This window comes from Neomonachus schauinslandi, chromosome 1 (assembly GCF_002201575.2).
Source record: "Neomonachus schauinslandi chromosome 1, ASM220157v2, whole genome shotgun sequence".
Classification (NCBI taxonomy): domain Eukaryota; kingdom Metazoa; phylum Chordata; class Mammalia; order Carnivora; family Phocidae; genus Neomonachus; species Neomonachus schauinslandi.
Genome location: NC_058403.1, coordinates 163,528,983 through 163,543,082, shown reverse-complemented (window position 1 = coordinate 163,543,082; position 14,100 = coordinate 163,528,983). Strand labels below are relative to the sequence as shown.

The following is a 14,100-nucleotide window of genomic DNA, read 5'->3' as shown; positions in this document are numbered from 1 at the left end:
GAGCAGGCCTGTTTAAGATGCTGTGCTGCTGCCTGTTAACCAGAACTGAGCTAGACCGCTGAGAGCGTAGGAATCAGAGAAGCCGCAGGGATCTGGTCACCAGCAGGTATGTTGCAGAGGCTTTTTCCTACTTGGAAGTTCCTGAAGAGGAGTCCTCTTTAGAAACTCTATAAGGCACCCTATGCAGGCCTCAGAATCATCTTGTGGGTGCACTGGTAACATCTGAGAGAATAATTGGCTTAAATTAATCTTTGAATAGCTATGTAATCCAAGACCCATATATTAGTGGAAATACAGTAAGAGAAGTACTTGGCTGGTTCAGAAGTACCTATATATTTGGTTGCCCCCAGATTCATGAAGAGAAGCTCCTCTACTGGAATATGGCTGTTCGAGACTTCAGTATCCTCATCAGCCTGATAAAGGTGAGTGTGCAGGCTCCTTGACCCACCTCACCAGCTAACTACAGAAACCGAGAAGGGTCCTGGCTTCCAAAATGGACTCTCCCTGCTCGTTTCCCCTCCCTTTCTTGGGGACCTGTTCTCACCTTTCTTTTTCCCTTGTCCCTCTACCCATCCTGGATAATCCTTTCTTCTCTCCCGAGGCAGTGTCTTTTTCCTTCTCTTTCTTTCTCCTTCCCTATCTGTGCCACAATACTATTTAATGGCTCTCACCTTGTCTTGGGTCCTCTGTGACCCGAGCACATTCCCACTGTCTCGTTCTTCCAACCCTGAATGCTTTCTTTATCCCATACACTCTGTACTCTTACCCACTCCATGATTTTGCTGGGCTATTCTCCCAGCTCAGAATGTCATTCTCTCTCCTTCCACCTCTCATCTATTTTTTTTTTTTTAAGGCTTCACATCAAGGTTTGGATTTCTGTAATGCCATCTTCTTAATATCCTGAGTTAGAATTCTTACTCTTTGCTTCCCTGTTCCTTTTTTGAACTTCAGTGATGGTGATTACTTTATTCTGTTTCATAATTAATTTAATTGTTGACATGCCTTCTTCATTTTAGAATTCTCTATGACACCCAGAGCTGTGCTTTGCACAATGGGGAAGAGGCTGGTGGTGCTCAAGCAGACCTCAGCTTTGGTTTCTTGTCTTTTGTATCTCCAGGTGTTTGATAGTCGTCCTGTTCTGCATGTATGTTTGAAGGTGAGAGATTGACCTGGCCCTCTTTTTTTTTTTTTTTTTTTTAAGATTTTATTTATTTGTCAGAGAGAGACACAGCGAGAGAGGGAATACAAGCAGGGGGAGTGGCAGAGGGAGAAGCAGGCTTCCTGCTGAGCAGGGAGCCCAATTCGGGGCTCGATCCCAGGACCCTAGGATCATGACCTGAGCCGAAGGCAGATGCTTAACTGAGCCACCAGGCGCTCCTTGACCTGGCACTCTTTAGTATTTATTCTTCCTGTGGATCTTTCTAGAAATGGCCTCAGCTGAAAGGAGTTGCTTAATACTTTGCCCACAAGCCAGATTTTTCGGAATCTGTGCTAACAGGTGGTAGTTTAGAAAAGACTGGATACGTTTTCCCACAGTAATGGGATGACTGGAGAAGCTGATTTTCCTGTGAGTTTGAAAACTTTTGACCTGAGTCTGAGAACTATGGGGAGTGGCTTCAGGACAGCTGACTTCAGGAGCACTAGTCACTCCTTGCCGTTCCTTCCCAGGCAATAGGGAGGAAGGAGTGGTGGGTGATTCCTCTTTTTATTTTATTTTAATTAATTAATTTTTTAAAGATTTATTTATTTATTTGAGAGAGAGAAAGAGTACACATGCACACAGGGCAGAAGGGCAGAGGGAAAGGGAGAGAGTTTTAAGCGGACTCCACTCTGAGTGCAGAGCCTGATGCAGGGCTCCATTTCATGACCTTGAGATCATAACCTGACCTGAAATCAAGAGTTGGACGCTTAACCAACTATGCCACCCACACATCCCCGATTCCTCTTTTTAAAGCCCATGGCTGGCCTCATGAATGTGGAAGCTGGTATCCTGATAACCCAAACTTGTCTCCCTGGGGGAGAGCCCAGATTAGCCCTAGATTTGATGATGGGTTAGGAGCTAGGAAACGTTATGAGGAAAATGTGTCTTTCCCACTCCTTATGGTTCCTTCCAATTGGATGGCGCCCCATTCTTGTTATCCCCTGGTTCCTCTCTTCCTCTTTACTCCACCCTGGTGCCAGTGCAGAAGATGGGTAAGAAGGGGGAGTGATTTATCTGATTGGTAGATTTGGCAGTTAGTTATGTACTTCCTCAGCTCTACACAGTTTTTTTCCTTTTGTGAGTAAGTGGTTCTCAGACAGCTGGTCCACCTGTTTTCTATGGCCTCTGCCCATTGGCTGTGTCTAAGATAGTTAAGTCTGCCTAACTCTGAGGCTTAGTTAGAGGCCCATTTAGTTTTTGCATTAAGCTTACATTTTCCAAATTAACTTTTGGACTCTTCCCAGTTTATTTTTTTATATACGAAAATAAGAAAATAAAACCCCTGGGCTGGGTGATGCTATGCTACCTCAGGCAGGGGCTCTTTGTGTGCAAGACCTCAGTAGCGGTCATCACCAGTGTGTCTCTTCTCTTCTTCAGTATGGACGTCTCTTTGTGGAAGCATTTCTGAAGCAGTGTATGCCGCTCCTAGACTTCAGTTTTAGAAAACACCGGGTAAGAACTGAGAGCACAGAAGAAAGATGGGTTCTGTACAATTGCTCAGAAGATCTATCATGGTGGCTCCTAGGCTGGGAGTGGGGGCGGTCCCCTTGCCCAGGTTCTGGGCCACAGTTCTACTCTGGCTCCTTTGATCCACTTCAGCTATCACCAGAGATGCCCATATTGGACTGAATATTCCAAAGTAGGCTGAACTTTAGACCCACTCTGATTAAACCCACCTTTCTACTTCTACGCCAGATCTGAAGGTGGTTGCTCCTTTTAGCTTGATTTTATTGTGTTGCTACACTCCTAGGACCTCAATATCAGTGTGTCATTTGCTTATTCCTTTGTGCTTGTCTAAGTCTACCCTCAGGAATAATAATAATAATTCATGTGTGTCATAAACTCTTTGCTGTTGTAATGGGTAGTCTTTTTTTTTTTTTAACATGCAGACTTTTTTTTTTAATTTTAATTTTTTAAAGATTTTACTTATTCATTAGAGAGAGCACGAGCAGGAGGAGGGGCAGGGAGAGATGGAGAGGGAGAAGCAGACTCCCCGCTGAGCAGGGACCGTGATGTGGGGCTTGATCCCAGGGCCCCAAGATCATGACCTGAGCCAAAGTCAGACACTTAACCGACTGAGCCACCCAGGCGCCCCTGTAATAGGTAGTCTTGAGAGGTTTTTTTTGGCCAAGTGAGATCCAGGGTTATAGTAATGAAATAAGGATAGTAACAAAGGTGATGATTTCTTACACATATTTAGCAAGTTTGCAAGACACTCCCACAGTATTTGGTTGGTTCCTCATGACCTAGAAAGAGAAAGGGGGAGATAGCTAGTTAGCCCTAGCTTCAAGGGCCAAATTGAGATGATTGCTAATACACAGCTGGAACCTGTGGAGCTTATCCTCTTTGGAGCCCTTGGTTGCATCTAAAATGAAATGAGAGCATTTAATATGGCATTTATGATTTTGTTGGTTGTAGGAGGATGTTCTGAGCTTACTGGAAACCTTCCAGCTGGATACGAGGCTGCTTCATCACCTGTGTGGGCATTCCAAGGTAAGAAGGAAAGCAGGTCATGGCATCAGCCTGCCTGTTGGCTTAATCAGCAGTGTGATTAGGAGATCCACAGGCTCCAGTTCCTTCTTCCTTTTTTACTCTTCTTGAGTCTTTATTTTTGAGACTGTCTGTCCAAAGGCAGTTTAATTCAGAGTGCTCAGATCCTTAGTTGCTAGTTGAAATTGGGCAGTCATGTAGAGGGCAGTTTCTGCATCTGAAGTTTGACTCAAACTCCATAGCTCTATTTCCTGTAGAAGCTTCTCTTTGGTGAGAGATATAGAATGTTGGTGGACGTGTTGCTTCTATAAAGTACTCGGGGTGGGAGGAATATTATGTAAGTGACGATTCTTTGTTAGAGACAAGAGGTGGTTCTAAAAGCAGACATCTTCAGAGCTTTTCAGCTGTACTATTTACTTGTCAAGGAACACATCTGTCTCTTGTGAGAACATTTTACCATTAGAGGATTTTTCCACTTAAAGCCTACAATTGAACCATTGTCACTTTTTGTCTGAAGAAACACAGAGCCATAGAACTCTGTAGTCATGGGCAAACCAAATTCTTTTTCAGTCCAGTTTCTATTGCTCACTTCTTCCCCTGGTTCTAACTTTAGAATTTGTTGAACAATGGAGTTTTAGGGACACCTAGCTAAATAGGTTGTTTAATATCAGTATAATACATGTTCAAGAACATTTTAGGTAAATTCATTGATAATTGGTCAATAAGAGGTTATGAAGAAGAACCTAAGGTGTTGGTGGTATGTCTTCTAGGCTCTTTTACCTTGAAGGGGAGCTGCCATTCTCTTCAGAGTACTCTGCCAAACTACTGTTTAATGGAACATGTCTCTGACCTATACTGGAAGGACTTATGCTCTTATTCAGTGTTCAAGATGTCAGGAATTCAAGTTTCTGTATAGGAATGTGAAAGCATGATAAATCCAGATGATTTGGGTGCTTTTGTTTCCATTTAGATTCACCAGGACACGAAACTCACCAAACATGTGCCTTTGCTCAAAAAGACCCTGGAGCTTTTAGTTTGCAGAGTGAAAGCCATGCTTATCTTCAACAATTGCAGGGAGGCTTTCTGGCTGGGCAACCTCAAAAACCGGGACTTGCAGGTAAGCCTAGGGCCCAGCCCAAGATAATCTACTCCCACTCTTTGTGAGAGCATTAGAAGGTATGTCAAGGAGGTCAACTAAGCCTTGTTCTCTCTATAGGACTGCCTTTCTCTTAAGGCTGTGGCCATTTACCTTTTAAAGTTAGGAGACACTGCTTCTGGTCTTAGTCATGGGTTCCACCCCTCATCCTAGCCAGCAAAGGCACCAAAGCATACCACTGATAACAACAAGGCTGCAGCGATAGAAGAGCCAGATCAATAAAACCTCTCTCCTTAGCCAGAGTGGGCTCCTGTAAGTACTACCGGGGATAGATTCATAATAACAATTGTTTATGTGGACAAACTTTTTAAATTATTTTGGGTCTTTTTCTAAACCACTCTGTCTTATTCCTGAAATTATTCTCTGCCTAATTTTTTTTTTTTTTAGCCTTGTAAATTTATTTTATTTTAATTTTTTATTGTTCTCTGCCTAATTTTAACAAATAAACATTTCTAAGGTGTTTGAACTGTCTGGCTGAAATCTTATATGGCTATAGTACTTCTTTGGAGTTTTAGCAATTTTCATATAGGATCCAAGTCCTTCTCATTCATGTTTACAATAGGTGAGGGGTTTATAATCTTACATATGAAAAGAATAGCACCCCGGAGACTTTGTTTCCTTTCTTCACATTTGCTCTATGAGGTACTATTATTTCCATGATACTATTAAACAAAATGCTATAATAAAACAATACTATTGTTTCCATGAGAAAAGTGAAGCTTGGAGAGGTTAAGTAACTTACCTAAAGTCATTCAGCAATAAGTGAGAGGTGCCAGGGTTTGAGTCCAAAGAGAAAGGATGAAAAGCTGATGTTCTTAAACCACTTTGTATACTGTTTTTCAGCCTCAACATGGCCATTTGTAGTTGGTGTGTCGGTGGTCATATACTTTAAGGTCTTTGGGAAATTTCAGAACAATATTTACCAATACATCCTGGCCTTGTAAAATCTAGTATGATATTAGAATACAGCAATGGACTTTTTGTAAAACTACATATTATATTAGAGCCACACATATCTCAGAAACCTTGGGTTGATTATCACTTCTCTAGATAATAAATCACAGGTTGATGTCCATGTTTGACCATGTTTGAATGCCTAGAATATTATCTTTTCTATTGCCTTTAAACTAAGCCTTTCTCCCCTTGAAACCCCAAATATGATAATTATAACCCACCATTTGTCTTGGCCCATTCACATTTAGGGTGAAGAGATTAAGTCCCAGAACTCCGAGGAGAGTGAGGATGATACAGCATCCCAGGTTTCCAAGAGCAAAGCAACGGAGGTATCTCTGCATAAGGCCCAAGTGTGCAGTTGATTGATGTATTTTGTTAATTATTCTGAGTCAGTAGAAAGTATAGAAATTTTACTGTTTATGGGTTTTTTTTTTTAAGTTTATTTATTTATTTTAGTTACCTCTATAGCCAACCTGGGGCTTGAACTCACGACCCCAAGATCAAGAGTTGCGTGCTCTTCCAACTGAGCCAGCTAGGCACCCCCCCCGCTTATGTTTATAATCAAAGATTTCTGTGCCCATCTCCATTCTCTCCAGAAAAGTTTCTGTTTTTATATGAGTTCTGTGGGGGCCGGAAGAGGATCTCAAGTTGTGGCATATGTTATAGAGTTAAAAATTCCTTTTCATTATTCATATTAAATTTGTATCTGAAACTATTTTAGAGGGGAGAAAAGGTCAAGTGTTCTCTGAGTGCTGAGAAGAAAGAGTTAAAACATTTAAATATGTTGTTTGAATATATAAAATAGAAATATGAGCACATTAGGTGAAAGCTAAAGCACAGAATCAAAAGCTGCAATCACTGAGGACTATAGTAAGAGTAGAGGTCCTTATTCTTTTCTGGGCCACTTTTAGGACTTTAAAGAAAGCTGAAGAAAAATGTATACGTTTATAAAATTTTGTTAAAATTCAGGTGGGTTTTAGATACCAAGAAGCCCAGATTTAAGAACCCCTGCTGTGGGGCACCTGGGTGGCTCAGTTGGTTAAGCGACTGCCTTCGGCTCAGGTCATGATCCTGGAGTCCCGGGATCGAGTCCCATATCGGGCTCCTTGCTCAGCAGGGGGACTGCTTCTCCCTCTGACCCTCCCCCCTCTCATGTGTTCTCTCTCTCTCATTCTCTCTCTCAAATAAATAAATAAAATCTTTAAAAAAAAAAAAAAAAAAAAACCCTGCTGTGAAGCCTCTCTATAATGCAATTTGAGGCTAATGCAGAAAGATCATTTAGCATGAAAAATACTTTTATTATTTGTATAGTATACCTCTACCTTGTTCTCATAAAAAAAATTTTGAAGCAGACAATACTTTGGTACTTTCTCCTAAGCAAACCTCCCAGATTAGAGTTACAGACCAAAGAATTTTATGCTGAATTCGTATTAGATACACCAGAATTCTTAATTTAGCAAACATTCCATTCTGTATTGAGTGCCTGCTTTATTCTATGTCACACACATGCAGTAGAGGTGGAAAACCATGGCTTATTTAAAAATCATGTGAATTTGGTTCAGTTGCGGAATGTCATAGGTCAGTATCACAGTGGCCTACCTCCATGGTCATGATAGAAGAAAAATGGGGGAGCTTCGATTCCTTTTTCAAATGAATGGCTTAACACCTATCATTGATTTTAACAATGATACAGTACAGTTACAATTCCTATGGGAGCAGTACTGTAATTCATGGGGTCACCTAGATGACCTAAAATATCTAATTATCCTTTGCCTCTTAGGATGGTGAAGAAGATGAAGTAAGTGATGGAGAAAAGAAGCAAGATAGTGATGAGAGTGATGATGACTCCAACTAGACCACAGAGAGATGGATGCCCCTTCTCCATCTCTGCTAGCCTCTTCCCATTTTGTGTTCAGGGTTTGGAATCTGCGGTCTTACCTTCCTTACCGGAAGCATCCTGTTTTGTCATTAGGAGGGTGGGCTTTACTGAATCACCTTAATTGTGAATTTCACAGGTCATCTAACATCATCAAAGACCCTGGCTCAGGATTCCACTGTAGCGTTACTTACCAGTCTGGGCAAACATGGCAGTGCTTTGCTGTGGAATAGTCAACAATTCTGGGCTTTGAAAGCTAGTTTTGAAACTTAGAAATTTAGGATTGTACCAGTTTTACAAATAAATTCTGTTTTAAGTTCTGCCTCAACTACCTCATTCCTCTTTCTGAATGTCCTTCCTAAATCAAGGATTACATGGAATTCAGTTGGGCTTTATGCAGAGAAATAATGGCAACTGGTGCCAACACATCAGTTCTACCAATTAAAACCATGTTTCCTATTCTTTATTTGAGATGAGAAGATCTTTGTGATATTTTTGGAGGAGTAACAAATGTCTGGTCAATGCCCAAAGAAAGTCCAAAAGGAAAATTCTGGCTGCTTTTTAAAAATTTTTTGGTCATGTAGATATAAGATAAAAAGGGAAAAGTCACCATCAAACTCATGTTGACTTTGTATATATGTTTATTTCCACATTATTCTGAGTTATACCTATAGACTTATTATAACAATTCTGCAGAATTACTAATAGTACACCAGCTAAAATGGGGAGCTCTCATGTGTTCTGCCAGAAAGCCCAGTTTCATTGCTGCTTCCAAGTTCTTTCTTGCCAGGCTATAAATATTCTTTAATATTTGCTAATATTACTATTCACTTTTGTACTCTCCAGTGGTATTAGGATGTGGTTGGTTAAGGTTTTTTTGTTGTTGATTTGGTGGGGGAGATTATTTGTTTTGTTTTTATAATTTTTTTTAATCCTTGACCCATCTATAGATTTTTGACCCCTTCATCCTCATGTACTTGGAAAGTCATAATTTCCTTCCTTGATACCCCTTTGTTTCCCCATCTCATTGTGGTCTTAGATGTTTAAGTGAGTTCACACTAGGCTCATTGGTTTATATGGTTTAATGGTTCTTTCTCACATGTACATGTCAACACTAGTTTGACTCTTTTAAATGTTGTTCAACTTTACAATGGAAATGTTCTCCTTTGCTCTGTCACTGGCCTTTGGGGGAAGGGGGGAAGGAGGAAAGGGGTTCCTGAATTATCACTGCTTGACAGAAAAGCAAGATGGCTCAGATGATGTCAGTTTCTTTTACATGGACAGGTTTCTGTAAGCTTTAGGCACATAGCACAGGACATGGTATGAGGAACAGGAATCAGATGGGAACCCTTTACTTGGAGTGTTGCAAGGCAAAGGTGCACTTCTTATATGTTGCATACAGTAAGAGGATAGAGCGCAGCATCTGTTTGCACATGGTCACTGTCATCTGAATCTGAGGTTCCTTAAGTCCAGTGGGCCACTGGTTCTCCCGGCTGATGATTTTGCAAAAGGCTGATTTGTCTGAAACTCTGAAGGTCCCAGTCCATTTTGGTGGCTGAGCTGTGATGACCCTGCCAAACACGGAATCCACTCCACTGAGGCGGATAGGCTGGGGCTTCCTGACCAGCCCTTTCTTGTTGTTCATGGTTCGGAGCTCTGATGTGTGGCAGGGTAACTTGGGACTCACCCCAGGCTCCAGAAATGGGCTGTCTAGGACTAGAGTGACCTCTTGAAAGCACAGCTGCACTTCAAGGTCAGAAGGGGTATGTGGGAAGCAGGGGGAAGCCCTAAAGGGATGCTTTGAAGAAGGTGTAGGTGTTGTGTGCCGCAGCCATTGGAAGCTCTCGTCCAGTGGGGTCCATGGTGACCAGAGCTGGTATCCTGCCATTGACAGTCCTAAAGAAGAGGAATCAGAACATGGAATTTCCCTAGCGTGGTTTGGGGGAGGGCACGGCCGTTTAAATTCACATTTATTTGTTTCATTATTGACTTTAACTTACTCTGTAGTTCTCCTTAACAGATTCCAATAGATGTTAAGGATACTAGTAATTCTATAAAGGGCAGTAGTGGATGGTAACAAGTATTGAATCTGGCAACTGCTATGTATACTAAAACTTTATTAAATCTTATCACAAGCCTCTGAAGGTAGGTTTTAACCTATTTTACAGGTGAGGAAATGGAATTGTCCAAAGTGGAATAATCCCAGTTCACTATTAGGACATATACTGTGTTGTTAACTGCTAAAGACAGAATCTACACCTCTGAGGTGACAGGCTGCTGGCACTTCATGAGACATTATTTGTGGTTAGAAGCTCAGAAAAGCCATGTCTTACTAAATATTTGTGACTCTAATTCCTGGTACTTCATACCAGTGGTTCTCAAAGTGTGATTCTGGCACTAGCAGCTTCAGCATCATCTGGAAATGTAGAAATGCACATTCTTGGGCCCTACTGGGAAACTGGGGGTAGGGCTTGCAATCTGCATTTAAACAAACCCTCCAGGGGATTCTGATGTACTCACAGTCTCAGAATTTCTTATGCCATCCCTTTTAAGGAACTTAAGGTTTTCGGTATTAGTTATGGAGACAGTCTCCTCTTGGCCCTAAAAACCTGTTTTCTGACGGGAACAGCTCTCTCAGAGCCCTGAGCTACTTATGTACCACCTCAGAAGAATTACACCAGGCTAAAATGAAGAAAAGTTTCCAAAGGACAGTCTTAAAAATGGTTAAAGCTAATTCTTCTATGTGTGTTTTGTTTTGTTTTTGGTTTGTTATGGGCAACCTAGTGATTAAGATCTTGATTCTCTCTCCCCCCCACCCCCCACCGCCCCCGCCTTTGAAGAAAAAGCAAAGGGCTGGGAAGATGTTGCTAACTAACTATTTAAGTAGAATTTGGATTTTCCATCATTCTACTTTAAAACTGCCAATATATAAAAGGTTTTACTGAATTCAGAAGAAGCTAACATTTCTTGAGCACCTACCTATTATGGTAAGGGGCATAGCAGTTCCCTTTTCTTTCCAGCCAAGTATATTTCTCTGCCCCTTCTCTCTTCTCCCACAAAAGGTAACAGCAGCAGATCTGATCCCATCCCATCCAGTAATTGCCCAGGAAATGCTGTGAAAAGTTGACTCCTCCACCATAGTTTGTAAGACAGTAAAGTTCATTTTAAAAAAAGAGTTGATGACATTTCAAACCAGAAGACCTGTCCCTGACTGTGGGTAGCATAAAGGAGATTTGTTGTTTTCCTTCGACTGTTATGTCTCTCCTTATCTTTGTACACTCCTTCACATACTGTGTTCAAATATCTGGACTGCTTTAGGATGAAAAATTGACACTGAGGGGATGGTTATCTATTACAAACAGCCTATGAAAGTCTTCTGATGCTTGATATCACCCTGAGAGAATACATCCAAGATCAGGGCTGCTCTGGTACAGCACCATGGCAAGGTGGGGTGTGGAGGGTGTTAACTCCTCAGTATATGACCAAAAAGATTATTTAATCCCAGGATCCTTTTCCTGACTCCCCTCCTAAGAGCAAATAGGGCCAGACGTAAAAGGCTTTTTATCAAATGTCCCGCCTTAAGTACTGGACAGAACGAACGTGGGGATGAGAGAGGGCTTCTGATCCCAGATCTTTAAGCCACTTCCACCAAGTTTTAAATCAAGACGATTCACCCCTCTGCTCCCACCACCCAGAAATCACTGTCATCCACTCCAAGAGGGTTTGAACCTTGGAAGTCTGTTCAAGCTGCTTTAACAGCTCCCAGATAGGGAACACCTTGTACTCCTGGCCAAAAAGTCTTCCCTTTCATATTCTCCTCCCGTTCCAAGGAACCGAGTCCCTCGATTTCCCCACCTGAGAAAGGGGAAGTCAGCGTCCAAATGCAGCTGAGGTCCTCGTGAATTGTGATTCCGATCCTGATCCAGAGAGGCTGAAGCTACCAGGAGTGGGGAGGCTCCCCGTCCCAGCGGGAAGAAGGGGCTTGTCCCCGGGGGGTCCCTAACCGGGGGTGGAGGTCAGACGGCTCTGGCCGAAGCGGAGGTGGCGGTGGGAGCCCGGGCCCGGTCCCACCATCCGGGCCGGGGGCTCACCTGCTGAACTCCGCGGGCCGCACGCTCCAGAGTGGCGGCCGCTGTTTCCTGGCCGCATCTTTTCTCCACTGGGCGCCTGGCAACCGCCTTTGTGACCCTGGGCCGCGGGAGTAGCCCGAGCCGCCGCGGGGGTGGGGGCTCGAGGCGCCCGGCTGGCAGGCTTCAGGGCCGGATGCCCTACCCCCACCTCCTTGGAACGCCCAGTCCAGGACTCCGTCTTCAGGAATGTGGGTTCGAATCCGGTCCTCTCCGTTCCGCCGCCTCCTCCTCCCTACCCCGCCACACCTGTGTGCTTTTGAGCTAGTCAGGGCGGGCGGACACGCCCACTTCAAAGGGTGTGGTCAGGCCTACAGGAAAGTCCCGGAGCTTGTAGTTAGCGTTTAGTTAGTCTTGACTCCAAACTGTCCTCAGTGGGTATTCAGGCTCAAAGCTTTTATTGCTGCATTGGAATGATCCCAGCGCAAGGAGACAACTTATAAATAAGTGCTCGCTTCTCAAGAGCAGGAAGAAAGGCACATGTCTTCCCTTGACTGACCAAAAATTTTTTTCTGCCTCCTATTAAACCTCAAAAAAAAACAATGCTGTCCTCTTCTCACAAAGCTGAAAAACTGACCGTTTCACCATAGTAAAAGTGATTTGAGAACTTCATAAGCGTCACTGCAATTTCCTTGGCAGGCTGAGGGAAGAGAGGTCTACCCAATTGACTCACTATATCCCCTGTGCCTGGCTATCCTGCAGCCTGGCTATCCTGCAGCCCGGCAGTGTGAAGTATTTGTGGCAAGAATTAACTAATGGCCCCACCTGCCCTTACCTTGTACACCCAGAAATTGCCCTTGCACTTTGCCAACTGTAGAGCACAGCACACATAAGAGCTATCACCTTTCGTCTGGCTCGTTGGGTGAAGCTGAACGGGAGAGATGGGGGCCGTGGGGGCGGACTCAGGCTACAGACCCTGATTTGGAAGTCCAGATGGTTTTGAGGGACTTGTCGAGAATTGTCAGATGGGGTGTGTGTGTGTGTGTGTGTGTGTGTGTGTGTGTTGCACCCTGTGGAAGGAGAAGTGGAGAGTTTGGAAGCGAAGTCAGAAAATGAAGAGGGGGCAGAGAGTGATGAGTCTTGGAAGACACTGAAATGATTTGAATTGCAAAACTTTGTTTTCCAGTAAGCTTATTTTTATTTTCATCTCAAATAAAAGAGACTGTTATTTAAAAAGCAAACAAAACAGTTTTTATTGCACAGTTGGGGTTTTTTAATGAAAGTCCCAAAAGCAAAATTGTATAATTACAAGTTTTTGGATAGAGAGGGCTTCGTGCTGTTATGACAATCTGTAACACAGTCCTCTGTGCAGTCTGCCAGCTCTCAGGGATCTATTTTTGGAGGTACCATTTGCTTTACCTCTGGCTCTGATACTCCAGTTCCATGGCTACCACACAGATACGGAAAACTGGAATCTCCCATACTACCTGTTACTGATGACCTACAACATCAACTTTGTATCATGCAGCTCTCAACATTCTGTGTGCACTGTCCTCAGGGATTGTCATGACACTAACCACATTTGCTCTGCCAAAAGATGATTCAGTTCTTTTCAAAGAAGCTAGCAACATTGCCATGGTGCACATGCTATATCCTTAGCCACGTAAATGATGGTCCAAGTGCACATGATTGCAAAAAAGATTCACATGACCATGCTTAATGCAATTGACACATTTCTTCAAGAATTTGTTCCACACTGATTACTACATGTGAGTCATTGACAAGATTCCTCAAGTTCTGTGAAGCACATGACAGACCTAAAGTCAGGGAACTTGTTCTTTTATGCTGAGGCAATCTACCACCCAGAAGCACTCCTTGTTGCACCAGCAGCATTCCCAAAGGGCTTGCCTCTGTACCCATTGTAAACAGTTTCTGCAGTGAAGAACTACCATGCTGACAAACCCATACTGAAGGACTGCCTGACAGCAAGCTCCCTGAGGCATGTAGGAAAAAGCGCCAGAAGTCCAGAGGAATATTCTTCACTCTAGGACAGCACCATATCCTTGAGTTGTTTGGAATTACAGGGGAGATCCTAGAACAGGTGTATAGGAAGTCCAGCAAAAGGAGAAGAGCTGAGCCTGACTTATCTCATGGAAGGCCATTAATCATAAAAAACAAAATGTTGGATAGATATGTGTACTTAATTTTCTGCTTTCTGCATAAAAAGAAAATGTAAACTGATCATGAGTGCCTGCTTTGTGAAGAATGAGGCACTGTGCTTAGTGTTCTATTTATTCTTTCTCACAGAATTCCAACAATCCTAATCCATCCATGTTGTTGTTCCTGTATTACACAT

At 42.9% G+C, this 14,100-nt stretch overlaps 2 protein-coding genes across 4 annotated transcripts in view; one reads left to right on the top strand and one right to left on the bottom strand.

Annotated features, from left to right (window-relative positions):
• The window catches only part of FANCD2 (FA complementation group D2), a 56,067-nt gene extending 48,067 nt beyond the window's left edge, over positions 1-8,000 (top strand). For 2 of the 3 annotated variants that reach the window (XM_044916466.1, XM_021694897.1), the window contains 7 exons: positions 351-422; positions 1,118-1,156; positions 2,579-2,653; positions 3,620-3,694; positions 4,662-4,808; positions 6,050-6,130; positions 7,582-8,000. In XM_044916466.1, the coding sequence (XP_044772401.1) occupies positions 351-422; positions 1,118-1,156; positions 2,579-2,653; positions 3,620-3,694; positions 4,662-4,808; positions 6,050-6,130; positions 7,582-7,656 (564 nt within the window). In that variant the 3' untranslated portion in view covers positions 7,657-8,000. Of the gene's footprint in view, positions 1-350; positions 423-1,117; positions 1,157-2,578; positions 2,654-3,619; positions 3,695-4,661; positions 4,809-6,049; positions 6,164-7,581 lie in introns of those variants that run through there. The other variant, XM_044916464.1, reaches the window with a different exon arrangement.
• Positions 8,001-8,358: 358 nt separating this feature from the next.
• On the bottom strand, positions 8,359-10,708 carry FANCD2OS (FANCD2 opposite strand). The gene is made up of 2 exons (XM_021695089.1): positions 10,657-10,708; positions 8,359-9,573 (listed from the first exon to the last, which is right to left on the bottom strand). The coding sequence occupies exons 1-2, from the start codon at positions 10,673-10,675 to the stop codon at positions 9,029-9,031; spliced, it is 564 nt and encodes a 187-aa protein (XP_021550764.1). The 5' UTR covers positions 10,676-10,708; the 3' UTR covers positions 8,359-9,028.
• Between the last annotated feature and the right edge of the window lie 3,392 nt (positions 10,709-14,100).